This window comes from Plectropomus leopardus, chromosome 14, assembly GCF_026936395.1.
Source record: "Plectropomus leopardus strain MGB_pleo_1.0 chromosome 14, ASM2693639v1, whole genome shotgun sequence".
NCBI classification, from domain to species: domain Eukaryota; kingdom Metazoa; phylum Chordata; class Actinopteri; order Perciformes; family Serranidae; genus Plectropomus; species Plectropomus leopardus.
This window is the reverse complement of record NC_142189.1, coordinates 29708883-29721775: the sequence shown is the minus strand read 5'-3', so window position 1 is coordinate 29721775 and position 12893 is coordinate 29708883. Positions and strand designations below refer to the sequence as shown.

General features: G+C 38.2%; 1 protein-coding gene across 1 annotated transcript in view; it reads right to left on the bottom strand.

Annotated features, from left to right (window-relative positions):
- The window catches only part of bltp1 (bridge-like lipid transfer protein family member 1), a 115094-nt gene that overhangs the window by 19784 nt on the left and 82417 nt on the right, over nucleotides 1-12893 (bottom strand). The window contains exons 65-75 of the mRNA XM_088087779.1: nucleotides 11186-11362; nucleotides 10533-10663; nucleotides 9118-9241; nucleotides 8839-8951; nucleotides 7672-7762; nucleotides 7227-7286; nucleotides 3976-4244; nucleotides 3584-3799; nucleotides 1874-2054; nucleotides 670-859; nucleotides 157-318 (exon numbers count right to left, since the gene is read on the bottom strand). Coding sequence (XP_087943905.1) covers nucleotides 157-318; nucleotides 670-859; nucleotides 1874-2054; nucleotides 3584-3799; nucleotides 3976-4244; nucleotides 7227-7286; nucleotides 7672-7762; nucleotides 8839-8951; nucleotides 9118-9241; nucleotides 10533-10663; nucleotides 11186-11362 — 1714 coding nt within the window. The remainder of the gene's footprint in view (nucleotides 1-156; nucleotides 319-669; nucleotides 860-1873; nucleotides 2055-3583; nucleotides 3800-3975; nucleotides 4245-7226; nucleotides 7287-7671; nucleotides 7763-8838; nucleotides 8952-9117; nucleotides 9242-10532; nucleotides 10664-11185; nucleotides 11363-12893) is intronic.

The following is a 12893-nucleotide window of genomic DNA, read 5'->3' as shown; positions in this document are numbered from 1 at the left end:
CTGTCGACCCCTAAAATGAGTAGATAAAAGTTATAAATAAGTAGATAAAAGTTATAAATGAGAAGATAAAAGTTATAAATAAGTAGATAAAAGTTATAAATGAGAAGATAAAAGTTAGAAATAAGTAGATAGACTCTGACGGCGCAGCAAACAAACCTGCGTAGTTCCTCTCGACTGGAGTGATGGGAATGGTTTCCAGCGCTTTTTCCAGGAAGTCCAGCAGACAGGGGCTGATGACCATTTCCTCCGGCAGAGTCTGGAGGGCCACCCAGGCGTACAGCTTGGCCGTCTTCACGCCGCCGCTGCCCTTACCTTTGGCTGCAAAGACACATGGGAGTTTAAATCATCTGGAGTATATGGCTATATGGTATACAACATTCTCAAAGTTCATTTCTTCAACTTTAAATCAACTGGAAGCATATTAAAAACTTTTTTTTTTTTAAATGTCTCTGGTGTCCTTCCCTCTGTGGTGCACATCAATATGCATGAGGCCGTTCTGATAAAAGGTGCCCTCTGGATTCTTTAAATAACGGATGAAATCACATGCATTTGATTGGGCGGCTCCACGTGCGGATGTAAAATCATCAGATGGGAGCAGCATGGCGCTCTAGTGTCGGTGATTACGGATGGTGCTAGGGCATGCAGTGAAAATGAGGGAATGCTCAGTACCTGATGGGATAGGTGGGGGCGGGGGAGGTAGGAGCGAGTTAGTCTTGCTTTGGACAGCATTGGGAGGGTTGGGAGGGCCGCTATCTTTCATACCATACAGCTTGGACTCTTTGGAGAGAGTGCGGGGGAGGGAGGATCCGCGCGAGGCATTGGGCGACTCCGTCTTCAGGGTCTTGGAGTTGTAGTGCAACTGGGGGGGAAAGAAAAATGATTCATCATTTAACCCTTTGACACCTGGCATCACTTTTCTTGTGCAGCAATCGCAAGTACTTAAATTTTTGAGACGTGAGCACACTGGTTTGATTTTTTTTCAAAAACATGGGGTAATTATCATTTACAGGTGGGAATTATATTGATATTATATTGATATCTTGACACGAGACTTGACATAATCTTAGATTTGGGATATTGTAATATTAAGTGCAGGGTTCGTGACTCAAAACACTGGTAGATTTTTTTTTTTAAACAAGGGTAAGTAATTAAATTCATCATTTACGTATGGATATTATATATATATTTATTATATATATTATTGCATTTTTTTCCAAATACATTGAATAATAAGCAATCAGCACAATTTGCTGAAAAAAATGTGAAAAGTGACATGAAAATGACCTGAAAATACAGTTTAAAAAGAAAGAGAAATTAATTAGATAACTGTCATGTAACTAGGAAAAAATAAAGACTATAATTATTACAATTATAATTTAAAATTACGTTAAGAAAAATATATCTTAATTATTACATGATTTATTTCTTTCACTTTTTAATGTCATTTTCTGTTTTTATTTCAAGCTTTAAAAAAAGAGAGTCAAAGTTTAAGAAAATAGTCACGCATCTAGGGAAAATTTCAAGAAAACTATCATTATTACAATTACATATTTTAAATTAGGTTAGGAAAAATAAATGATCATTAGTGTTATCATTATTTTATTATTATCAATCAGTAATGTCATTTTCTGTTGTCATTTTTTTAACTTCTATCTTTCTTCCTTTTGTGCTAATTTAAGGTAATTCTCATGTAGGATTTTATTTTTTTTTTGTTTCACAAATCTTTGGGGTAATTTCTTGTGAAAATACTCACTGCCTTTTTTCCCCACATTTTTTTGTGAGAAATCAAGCCAATTTGCTCAAGTTTTAAAGAGTTAAAGGACAAAAACTTGAGAAACTTGTGGACTATTTGGATGCTGAGGAAAAGGCTGACCTTGACGTCGACTCCTGGAATGTAAAAGACTGTGGTCTCCATGTCGTTGGATTTGGTCTGCAGGGACGAGGGGTTTTTCTTGCCAGCTAGGAGGTGGGTGGTGGAGGTGTAGGTAGGCTGCAGCTTCTTCTTCTTGGGGGGAGACTCCTGGTCCAGACTCTTGAGGCTGCGCTCACAGCTCCTGGAAAACCCACAGGGACACAGAGAGGCATATGAGGAAGGTGTGCTTATGTCTTATTCTGTTTATTAATCTGAATGCATTGATTTCTTTTAAGCACTGAGCTTCAGCAGCACCACGGTCCATTATCCAGCTCCCTGACTGCCTCCCATCGATTACAGTGTAAGTGAATCGTCTTAGTTTCCCTGAGAGCTAGAGCCATATGAGCGACATTTATGAATGTTAAACAAAAACTTTGATTAGTTATTGTTATTGATCACAAATTGATCTGAGTCAAGCTTGACCTGTCTCTCAGCGGAGCCCCTCCCCCCCTTAGAACAATATCAGGTAATAACATGAAAGGTTTCTTGTTAAAATTATGTTTTTTGTGTTATGACAAGATAGTTTCACGTTTTTCCGTCAAGCGAGTCACCTTAAACAAGAAACTTTCCTTGTGATTACATGATACTATTTATCTTTCTATACCGTGACAGTGTTAAAACATGGTCATTTATTATCAAAATGATTAATCTAGTAGGGATTCTGCTCTTGACAGAAAAAAATACAGCCTCCTGGCTAAAGCCACAGCCCCCCAGTACAAACCAGTGAAGAGACAGGATGAAGAATGTTTTCAATATGGAAAAAATCACAGCAAGGTTACAGCTGAAAATGGACAGGTTTAATAAACAATGGTCCCTGTTAATACGGGCGATGCCAGAAATGTAGTTGCCTTTTTTCCCCTTGATTTTTGTTTGCTTTAATTGTCTGTTTCTCTTTCTGTTTTGAGTTTGTTTTTAATTTTGCCTTATATTTTATTATTATTAAAATATTTTATTATATTTATTATTGTTTTGTCATACTTTTTTATTTCTTGTGCTCTTTTTTTCCACTGTAAATGGCAAAGTGGGAGATAAATTCCAAACAAAATGAGCAGATTCTGGGAAGTAATAATAGCATTGAATATGTACTTAGTAGTGTTGAAGATGGACACAAGAAGGTCAAAAATCTAAGTATGTGAATTTATTATGAACATCTCGTTCGTGTTGTGTGTTGTCTTACTATTGTGGGTTTCACGTAATGTGATCACTCATCACATGATATATGCTTCCGTATAACATCAAGACTAATAACACTTTTATAATGTAAATAAATAAAAAGTTTTCAAAAAGTTAAATAAATAGTAATGAAAAGTTGTAACAAGATGTTTCATGATATAATGAGATCACTAATGATCATGTATGAAATCAAGTCTAATTCTAAAATTGTGCCAATGTGAATGTAAGACTAAACTGGCATTAAAAAAGCAAACACATCAAAGAGCCCCCCATGAGCCCCTCAAAGCCTTTTAAAAAATATTGCTTCCAGCGCTCTGTGGAGTAACGCTAAGGCAAAGTGTAAAATTTTATCTGGCAAGTCATTCCAGAGATTTCATGATGGAGCGTTTGATTTGACTCTTTACTAGACTTTATTTCTAACATAAAAAACAGTAACAGTGAGTGAGACTTGAAATAAAATCTGTCCTCTGTGCAGCAGAGACGTGTCTTTCGCGGTACCTCCTGAGGGAAATGTCCTCATGCTCGGGCTGCTGAGTGGTGGGGTGAAGGACACACTTCCCGCTGTCAATCTCCACACGGATATCCAGCTCAAAGTCGATGTTCCTCTCAGTTGTCGGGCCGCTGAAGCTGCGGTTGGCGGGCGTGCTAGGCCAGCGCTCGCTGAACAGCTGACTCACTGCAGAAAACCCTGAGGACTTCCTATGCGACGCTTGGCTGAGAAGAAAGAGAATGTTTAGTGAACGCTTTATTTATAGTACCAAAAAAAAAATAAATCATGAAAGAAAAGCTTTCACGCAATTGTAATGTGAGATTAATGCTGCTTCCTTTCATCTTACATTCATCACAGGAATGCTAGAGTAGGCAAAAACAAAACTCAAAGACAAACTCACAATGGCCTCCGATAGCTCGGCGGTCGCTCCCGCTCAAACTCGTCCTCCTTTTCAGAGTCTTCGGAGGAGGAGGAGGACAGGTCGTCTCGCCTCATGTCGTCGTGCTGGAAGGGAAGTGCGGGTGAGAAGACAGCAGGGGTGCCGGGGGCACTGAAAACTGAATGCTGGCCCTCCAGAACGGATGGCGAATGGAGATGAAGGTGATGATGAGGATGGGATGGCTCGTCAATGGTGACAGACAACAGGTCCACCTCTGTCTCCTCAGGAAACTTCAGAGACGGAAAGAGAGTCAAACTCACACAAAGAGACAGTCCACATGAAGCTCTTCCTACTTAAAACATCATGTCTTTAAGTAGGAAGTAACCAATGAAATCAGAACTTCAGAGGAGATAGTGTTCTGTTATCTGTACCAGAAGAAATTCTCTTTTTTATTCAAGACACGAAAGCTTGACTTTAACCCTCAGGGACAGTTTGCTGCATTTTACACGCTTTTCATTCTTCATTTTTTTTTATCATTTTGGCAGTGTTCATGCATACGGCGTACATTTTGGCAAGATTTCTTATTTTTGTTTAGTCTTGGAATTTCCAGCTCAGCTACTGAAGCCCATTCAAACTGCAGTTTTTGATCCCACAGCCATCAATGCCTAAAAACATTGCATTGTATTATTTCTGGGTGTCATTCTGGGCTTTTGCCTTTGAATTGATCATTTTTACTATTTTCTACCTGATGAAAACATTTTTTTAACCATAATTTGCATATGGAGAAAATACATGCTATTTCCACAAAGTGCATTGTCACTATCAAATCTACTTAGCATGTTTAAAATAAATCTTTTTTGTGTTCTTTTTTACCATGTAAAAAATAGTGGCATCATGACAAAAAAAATTAATGAATATTAGGACTGATGTTGGTTTAAAAATAAATTTGATAAAAGAAGGAAGTAAAATTATTATATAATATTTTTTTATAGCATGATATTGAAAGCTCTGAGCGATACAAGCGTGTGTAATATTAAAGTGGGCCCAAAGGGTTAAATGCTCGAGAAATATCTCACGTGATAGTTTTGTTTTATGACCTGTCCAATAACAGAGCACTAGCAGCCTGCAGATGTTCTCAGAGCAGCTGAGAGGTCATGCACTTTCTGTGAGGAGGAGGACGAGGAAGAAGATGAGGATGACGTGACGTCCCGACAGGAGAGAAGGTGAAACACACTCTGAAGAGGGTGACCATGGAAAGATGCCCAAGAAAGCTTTCAAGTGTAAAAGTCTGCGATCCTTAACGACAGCTGGAAAAATAAAAAGCCCACCAACGGTCACAGCAGGTCCCAGAGACAGGTACTGACGGATGCTCACTGCCGCTCACTAAGGAATAAGTCCCTGCCATACGAAGATCAGGATCTTTTTGATGCACAGTCATGGTACTGATGGGAAACGCAGTCTTCATTCCAGGAAACAGGGGTCGCCAAAATCAACACAAAATCAAAGTTCCCTGTAGTTTCTCTTTTGGTCATAAATTTTTTAGGAATCATTTGAGTCTCCTGCAGTCTCATTTGGTTGCCTGGCAACCTCATGATGATGACAGGTCAAGAAGTCACTGCGTCATGTCAGCAAGTGACCTTTAAGAGGCCAGGCTTGCAGTTTGGCCAGTGATGCTAAGCTAACCGGCTGCTGGCTTTATCTCCATATTGAACACGGATATTGAACACAGATATTAAGAATTTCGGAAATCTTCTCCTCCAGCTCTCCACTCAAGAACTAAGAAGTGTGTTCCCCAAAATGTTGGACTGCTGACATGTCTAGATGCTGTACGGAGCATTTTAACCCTTTGAAACCTGAGCAAATTGTTTGATTTCTTAAAAAAACATGGAAGGCAATGGAAGAGGGAAAAAAATTAGCACAAAAAAAGTAAGTAAGTATAACAAAATTACCTGAAAATTAATCAATGAATAAATAAATAAGTGAAAAAATAATGAAAATATCTGAAAAAATGCTTGAAATTTATTTTGAACCATTATTTTAAATAAATTATTATGATAATAATAATTACAGTTTTCCCTCACTTTTTTTTTCTTTTCTAAACATTTTTTTCATAGCTTTTTGGAAAATAATTTTCTAAATCTACTTATTTCCTGCGATTTCATGGATCATTTTTTACCAAGTTACTCATTTCCTTTTTCCCATATTTTTAAAGGAAACTGCAACAATTTTCTTGTTTTGAAGGTTATATACTTATGAAAGGAATCTGTAAGAAGCATAAGAAAAATGATGTTGCTCCAGGTTTCAAAGGATTAACATTACAGCATAAGAAAAGTGATGTTGCTCCAGGTTTCAAAGGATTAACATTATCACAGTAAATTATTAACAATTTGTGCCAACCTGTGGGATTTACAAAGTACCTGTTACTTGTTTTACAAAAGAAATTTGCTTTAAAGCGTGAGTCTGGAATGTGATGGCGTTTCAACCTTCAGACTTTATGGAAGATAAGAAGTAAAATGTCTATAATAAACTCTTGCAGTAATTATAACACATAATTGCAGTCTTATATTACAATGACTTTTTAAACTGGACTGATGTCGACCTATAACGTGTATTTTATCTTTTATTGTGTGGTGTGAGAGAGGAACCACTGTTGTGGCAGACAGCAGCTGACAGACTGTGATTCAGAAGCTCACCATGCATCACTGTTAGAAATCAGTCAGTGTATTAAGGCTGAAGACAAGCTGATTCGGTTATTTATGCAGTTTCAAGACAGGATGAGAAAGTGCGACTCACTTATTCATTAAGCAGCGTTCCCACTATAAACTTGTATTCACAAGGGAGTCTTATTATATAAGAAAATTAACTCCTGAGACAGTGCTTGCATTATGGTGATATAACTAAACTCAGGAACAAATGACTGCCTCACATATCTCTGTGGTGGATGGAATGCTGCTGGTTACCATCTACTGAGTGCTTATAAAGACTGTAAAACTTTAATTTGGTGCCATGTGTCACATTAATCATGGTGTAAGTAGAGGTGCAAAGAGCAAGATTACAGTAAGTTACCATGCAAATTAACATATTATTTTTTCAATATACCGGTGTTATCTTTGAAGCAGACGCTGGTATTTCATCATCCTGTTTTGATTTTGCATATTTCAGTTCTATCAGCACTTTCCAAGGTAATCACAGAGGAGAAGAGGGAACAGAAGTATCTGTCGGTGTTGGTTAGGCATTTTAATTTGTTAAATTTCATCTTTGGAGCCGTATACCTTAAATACCTCTCCTGGACTGACAGGTGCATGTGCAGCGTCCAAGGACGGATTATTTATCTTCAATTGAACAAAAGAGTCATTAAAAGATGAGCTTATCCAAAAAAAGAAAAAAAAATCCTCAGAGCATAATGGTTTCTTCTTTATAGACACCTTTAAAATAAACTGCAAAAGCCATGACCACAGGACATATGAGTCATGGCATCATGTCAGTGTCATGTATGAAGAACAATCACAGTGACGAACACACAGACGTGAAGGATGAGATGATGAACTTCAAACTGTCGAAACTAAAAATATATGTTGGTTATTGATTTGGTTACAAATGTTTAAAGAGTATATTTGCTACAGTGCATCAAATCTATGCTAAATATGTCCATATGTTGCAGCTTTCTGTGTTTGTCAGCATGTGAAGTACATGGGATGTTTTTAGAAATGAGTTTACCGTGTCCTGGATGTTAAAGGTGACCCGAGGCCCAGGAGAGGACGCATCCACACGCATGTCTGGCAGATCATCCACATCCCCGATTCTGGAACTATGGACACAGTAAACTCCATTAGATGCATGAATACGTTAAATGTTAGGGATGCACGATAATACTGGCACATAATCTGTATCAGCCAATATTGGATTTAAAATTAAATATCCGTATCGGCCAATATGCTGACTTCTACTGATATGACAAACTGATTTTTATTTCATTTTTTTTCTTTTTTTGACAAAGTGAACATGTACAAGACATCAACTCCAAGATGAAATGTTATTCTGAATTTGCACAATGAATATTACATACTCTGAAAAGCATTGTAATATGTTTACAATATCCATCTGCTGGTGAGCCATCATGACCCAACCCCAGTCTCCATCTGTAATTTTCCTCCACTGATTTATGACCTAAGTACTTATGATGATAGTAGTAATAATTAAATGTATGTATTTCTTTATTAATTTATGTATTTATTTATTTATTTCACTCTATTTATTTGTCTGTTTCTAAATAATTACAGAGGATTTACGAATGAAACCATGTTAATGTGGTATGTGTGTAATTGTGTGAAGATAAAAAAACTTCACAATCTCATTACCCCCTACAAACACTCATCAACCCAATCTCTCCCTCTCTGTCTTTCACACACACGCACGCACACGCGCTCGCACACACACAGTTTCCATGTCTTTAGTTTACAGTCACTGAAAATCAAAGCAGAAATTGTTCCTCATCAGATCGATCTCCTGTTATGTGAACTCATTTTGGCCTCAGATTGAGTGTGTTTTCCTTTGCTGAGGTTCTTTCAACGTGTCAACTGTTTTAACATCATTACCACATTAATTACTACATTAATTCTGAGATATCTGCATAATGACTATAAACAAATAAGATAAGCTCTCCTTTACACTACATACTAATGTGAGTCAGTGCATCCTCTTTGTAAAAAGGATTCATGGGAAATGTGTTTTTTAAAAAACACGTAGCGTGTGAGACGGAGGTTACTTGGTCTCGTTTGTTTACAGTAAATTCTGGATCAAACACCATTAACAGTGTTATTTCCATAATAATATGACACCAGGGAAAGTGGCTGCCCCTGCCTTTTTTTTGTTTGTTTTTTTTACCTCTGTCTGTCCATCCTTTTCAGTGGTGGCCGGCCTGCTGCCGCTGAGATGCTTTTGGAGCGGTTGTAGCTTGGTTTGTAGCCAAGACCCCACTTATCCTTCAGAGAGGCCGCCTGGTGAGGGACAATCACAAAGTGACAAATGTTTTTTTTTTTTGAAAGTCTAAATGAGACACATTTAGGTGTTAAAAGCTTTAATAAGTCACATTTTAACCCACGGTGTCATCTCTCTTTGGTGAATACAATGCTAATTTGGGAGGGTAAATGGATGAGTACTCACCCTCATGCTGGAGCGACGCAGCTTCTTTCGGACGTCTCTCCTGATGTCGTTGACGGCCACAGACTCCAGCTGCTGATAGCGCTGGATCTCCTGGTTGATGGTGCCTTCACTGGCCCCCAGTTTCCTGTGGTGAAGAAAAGAGGATGTAGAGACTTTTAATGAGAGTGAATAAAAAAATGAAGATGGCCACCTTGATGCTACTTATTGGTTTGTGGACTCCTGGTTTAAAAAATTACATCTGGCATTTTCACCATTACCATCTTGAATTTTTGGAACCAGAGGTGATGAGAAGTGACTGTACTTGGATGCTGGATTGAAGCTAACACATGGATGTGTAATAAAATCTAGATACTGGACCCCAAAATAGCATCTATTTGGCCCAATAAATGTGCTCACCTGCTGCATACACAAGAATTCTAGTTTTTGGGTTTACTTTTACGTTATGAGGCCCACTGAATGTGCCCAGTAGTGCTTCTCTCATCACAGATTGTTGAATTGAGTTTTGTGGCTTGAGGAAAATTTAACAAAAAAAAAAACTTTCAATGGATCAAAAATGTATAATAGTCATAACTGACCTTGTTTTCAGTTTGAAGTGTCCTATCATATCAGGAAAAATCATTTTTTTTAGGCGGCAGAGATTTCTTTTTCACAATACAAGTGTCCGCTGGAAAAATTTGGAAGCAAGGCTGAGCGGTGTTCCTGTTGGCCTGAGCTAACCCTAGCATTAACAGAGCATTTACAGTCTAACTGTGATAATGCTAATGCTAATTTTTTCAAGCTAAAAACTGGCTTAAAATCATCAGAGCAAAATGTTCCTTCCAGAAAAAATACTGTATATCAGACTGTTTCAAGGGTCCCTTTGTATAATCAAAAGCTAAGACTGTATAGGCAACCAGAAATTACAATTAACTTTCATGAACTGAAAACAAACTGATATAGTGACAGCTACAACTAAACTTGATGAATCTGTGTTACTTAACCGTACCAACATTTGGCAATATAATGTGATAGCGACACCAGCTGTCTTTGAAAGCAGCTTCACCCTTAGTAATTTCAAGCCATTATGAAATTCAGACAGGTGAGTTGTATAAAAATTCACACCCTGTACAGTTGTCATGACTGAAATTACCAAAAGTGTTTCTGTACTAGACTGTAAACATGTTTATTTCTGTTGTAAAGGGTAAGCATTTTAACATGAGGCTCTGTGGAGACTGACTTGCTTTTTGAGCCAGCCTCAAGTGGTCATTCAAGAAACTGCAGTTTTTTAGCACTTCTGCTTTGTTTTTAGGTTCCCTTTTAGTTTTAACAGAACGGCAATGAAATTCAAGTTATTCCTTCACCATATGAATGATTCAGCATGATTATTATCGCATCATAGAGAATCATAACTAACAAGTAAGTAAGCAAAATCTTACTTGAGGTCGTCGATGACCTTGGCCTGCTCGTTCAGCTCTCTGATGTCCACCACCCTCTTTGTGAACTTCCTCCCACGAGCGTCAATCACTTGGTTCCCCATCGCCATCTGCCTTCTGGGGTCAATGGTCTCCTGTTTGGTTGAAGCAAAAACACACTTAAGACATTTATCTGGTAATGGAAACAAACCAGCTACTGTAAATAAGAACGCCTCCTTCCCAAATCTGTCCGATTAAAGCTTGAGTTATTTGATAGGAATGAATCAATCACGACAGGTTATATGCAGTCCAATCCACACACCAAGTTTCATAAAACAGTGAATTATAACAAAACAGGAAACACCGACAGCACCATCACCACAATCACCGCTCCACTCAAAGTGCAGGAAGGAAAAACAAAGCTATTTTGCCAAAAGGAATTACACTCATTTATTTCTTTTCACCCATCATTGAAGCTTAATGAGGAGAGCAGTGAAAGCAAATGCTAAGCGACACTTTTCTCCGTTATCCTGCTATTTAGTTCAAGCATGAAATAGCATTGCTCAGCATTGTGGAATCCACAACCTTCATCTGATAACTGCGGGTGGCTGTAACGCCACCCTGCAGGTGATTTGGTCAGCCCAGAGAAGAGTTGAACACTGTGGGTGGCTACATACACAGGCCCAGGAGAGAGGTCTTTGGGCCCTGGCACTGCCCGCTCCGAGGCGAGGCGATGCACAGTATGAGTCGTCTGCTGGGACAGACACACTCTGAGGCCTGGGGCTGAGGCCCAGGATGTGGTTTACCAGACGCTTCCTTAATGTCAGCCGAGGGCTGAACTGGCTCCCCGGACTCTGTGAACAACGGCAGGGACAGGTGGATGGAGAGGTGGAAGAATGGACGACTCAGGTCAGACTTTACCTTCTCAAGCTTTGAGGTAAGCCAGGAAGGATTTCTTCAAATGTATTCAAGAAAGAGTTGAGGAAGAGTTTATTTTTTTGGGAAATGCGCTTATTCACTCTTTTGCTGAGTTAGATGACAAGATTTCATATCTGTCTGTTGAATATGATGATACAATGGACAGCTAGTTAGCTTAGTGTAAAGTCTGTCCAAAGTTGGGATGTCAATTTTGGTTAATTTTGCTTTTGATAGCCCCACACCCATTAACCGGTAACTACACCGGTAATTTTTATGGAAAAAAACCCTGAAAATATAGAAGGCCTTCTGTTTAGTCAGGCACTCTATTACCTCAGTGAGCTATAAAGAGCTGCCAACTCCCTTTAGCATTGTTAACTATGTTAGCACCACTAGCCCTGCTGACATTGTTTATGGTGGTAACAGAGCTAACTGTTGGCAGAGTTCCATTTACCGTCAAATTGCGCAAACTGAAATTGCAAATAGAAAACACCCCTACAGGAAACACGTTAATTCCGAAAAAAACTCCCGTTTATTGTAAAAAATTTTTACACTCATATGAGGTGGTATTTCAGGCGATTTCAAAAATCACTGTCTGGGGTAAAAGGTTTTATCAACATTTCAAAAATATGGTTTAAGTTTTACACACACCTAACCTATAGACCATAGTGTAACTGGTCGAAAATATTCTTTCCAACATCCCTACTGCAAAGGTGACAAAATATATATATTTTTTAATCCATATAATAGTCATCGACAGACATGGGTTTTCAATTGCTGATATTTAGGGAGCAAGGAAGCTGAATTATGATGCTGGTATTATGCTGTTGTTTTTCTAATAAAAATAAGTAATGTAATAGTAGTAAAAGTAATATCGATCTTACCATCTAACTTTTAGCAAGAAAGCAAACAAGCATAATTCCCAAAATGCTGAATAATTCATTTAACCTGTGGCAACCACTTAAAACAAACTTAACAGCTGAAGTTCATTATTTATGTTCTGTTCTTTTGTAACTTCAAAATCTAAAGAAAGTGACATTTTCTTTGCTAACTTCCTAATTAGAGTCACAACCCAGAACTTCTGATCTACAGCTGACAGCATATTTTTCTTAAAGGCTGAGGGTTTCCAATGTTTTAGTGTCTAAGTGACTTATAGGAAAAAGTGCTTTTTGAACTTGGTCCAGCATTGAGTGAGACATCTGCAGCCAGCAGTGAAACAGGCATTACTTTCCCATGACTCTGAGGCAAATTACAAAGACCAAACTTCTCTTGAACGACCATCCAAATTCTTATCAGTCTTTTTTCATTACTGTAAAATACCTTTTTAAAATATATCATATATTATGTTATATTAGGTAGTGTTTGTGGTGTGCTTTTGGGGTTGTTTCTAGTGTCTCATGCTTTTTTGGATTTGGATTTTTGTGCTCATTCGTGCTCTCTTTGTGTTTCCTCTGGTGTCTTCCTTCGCCG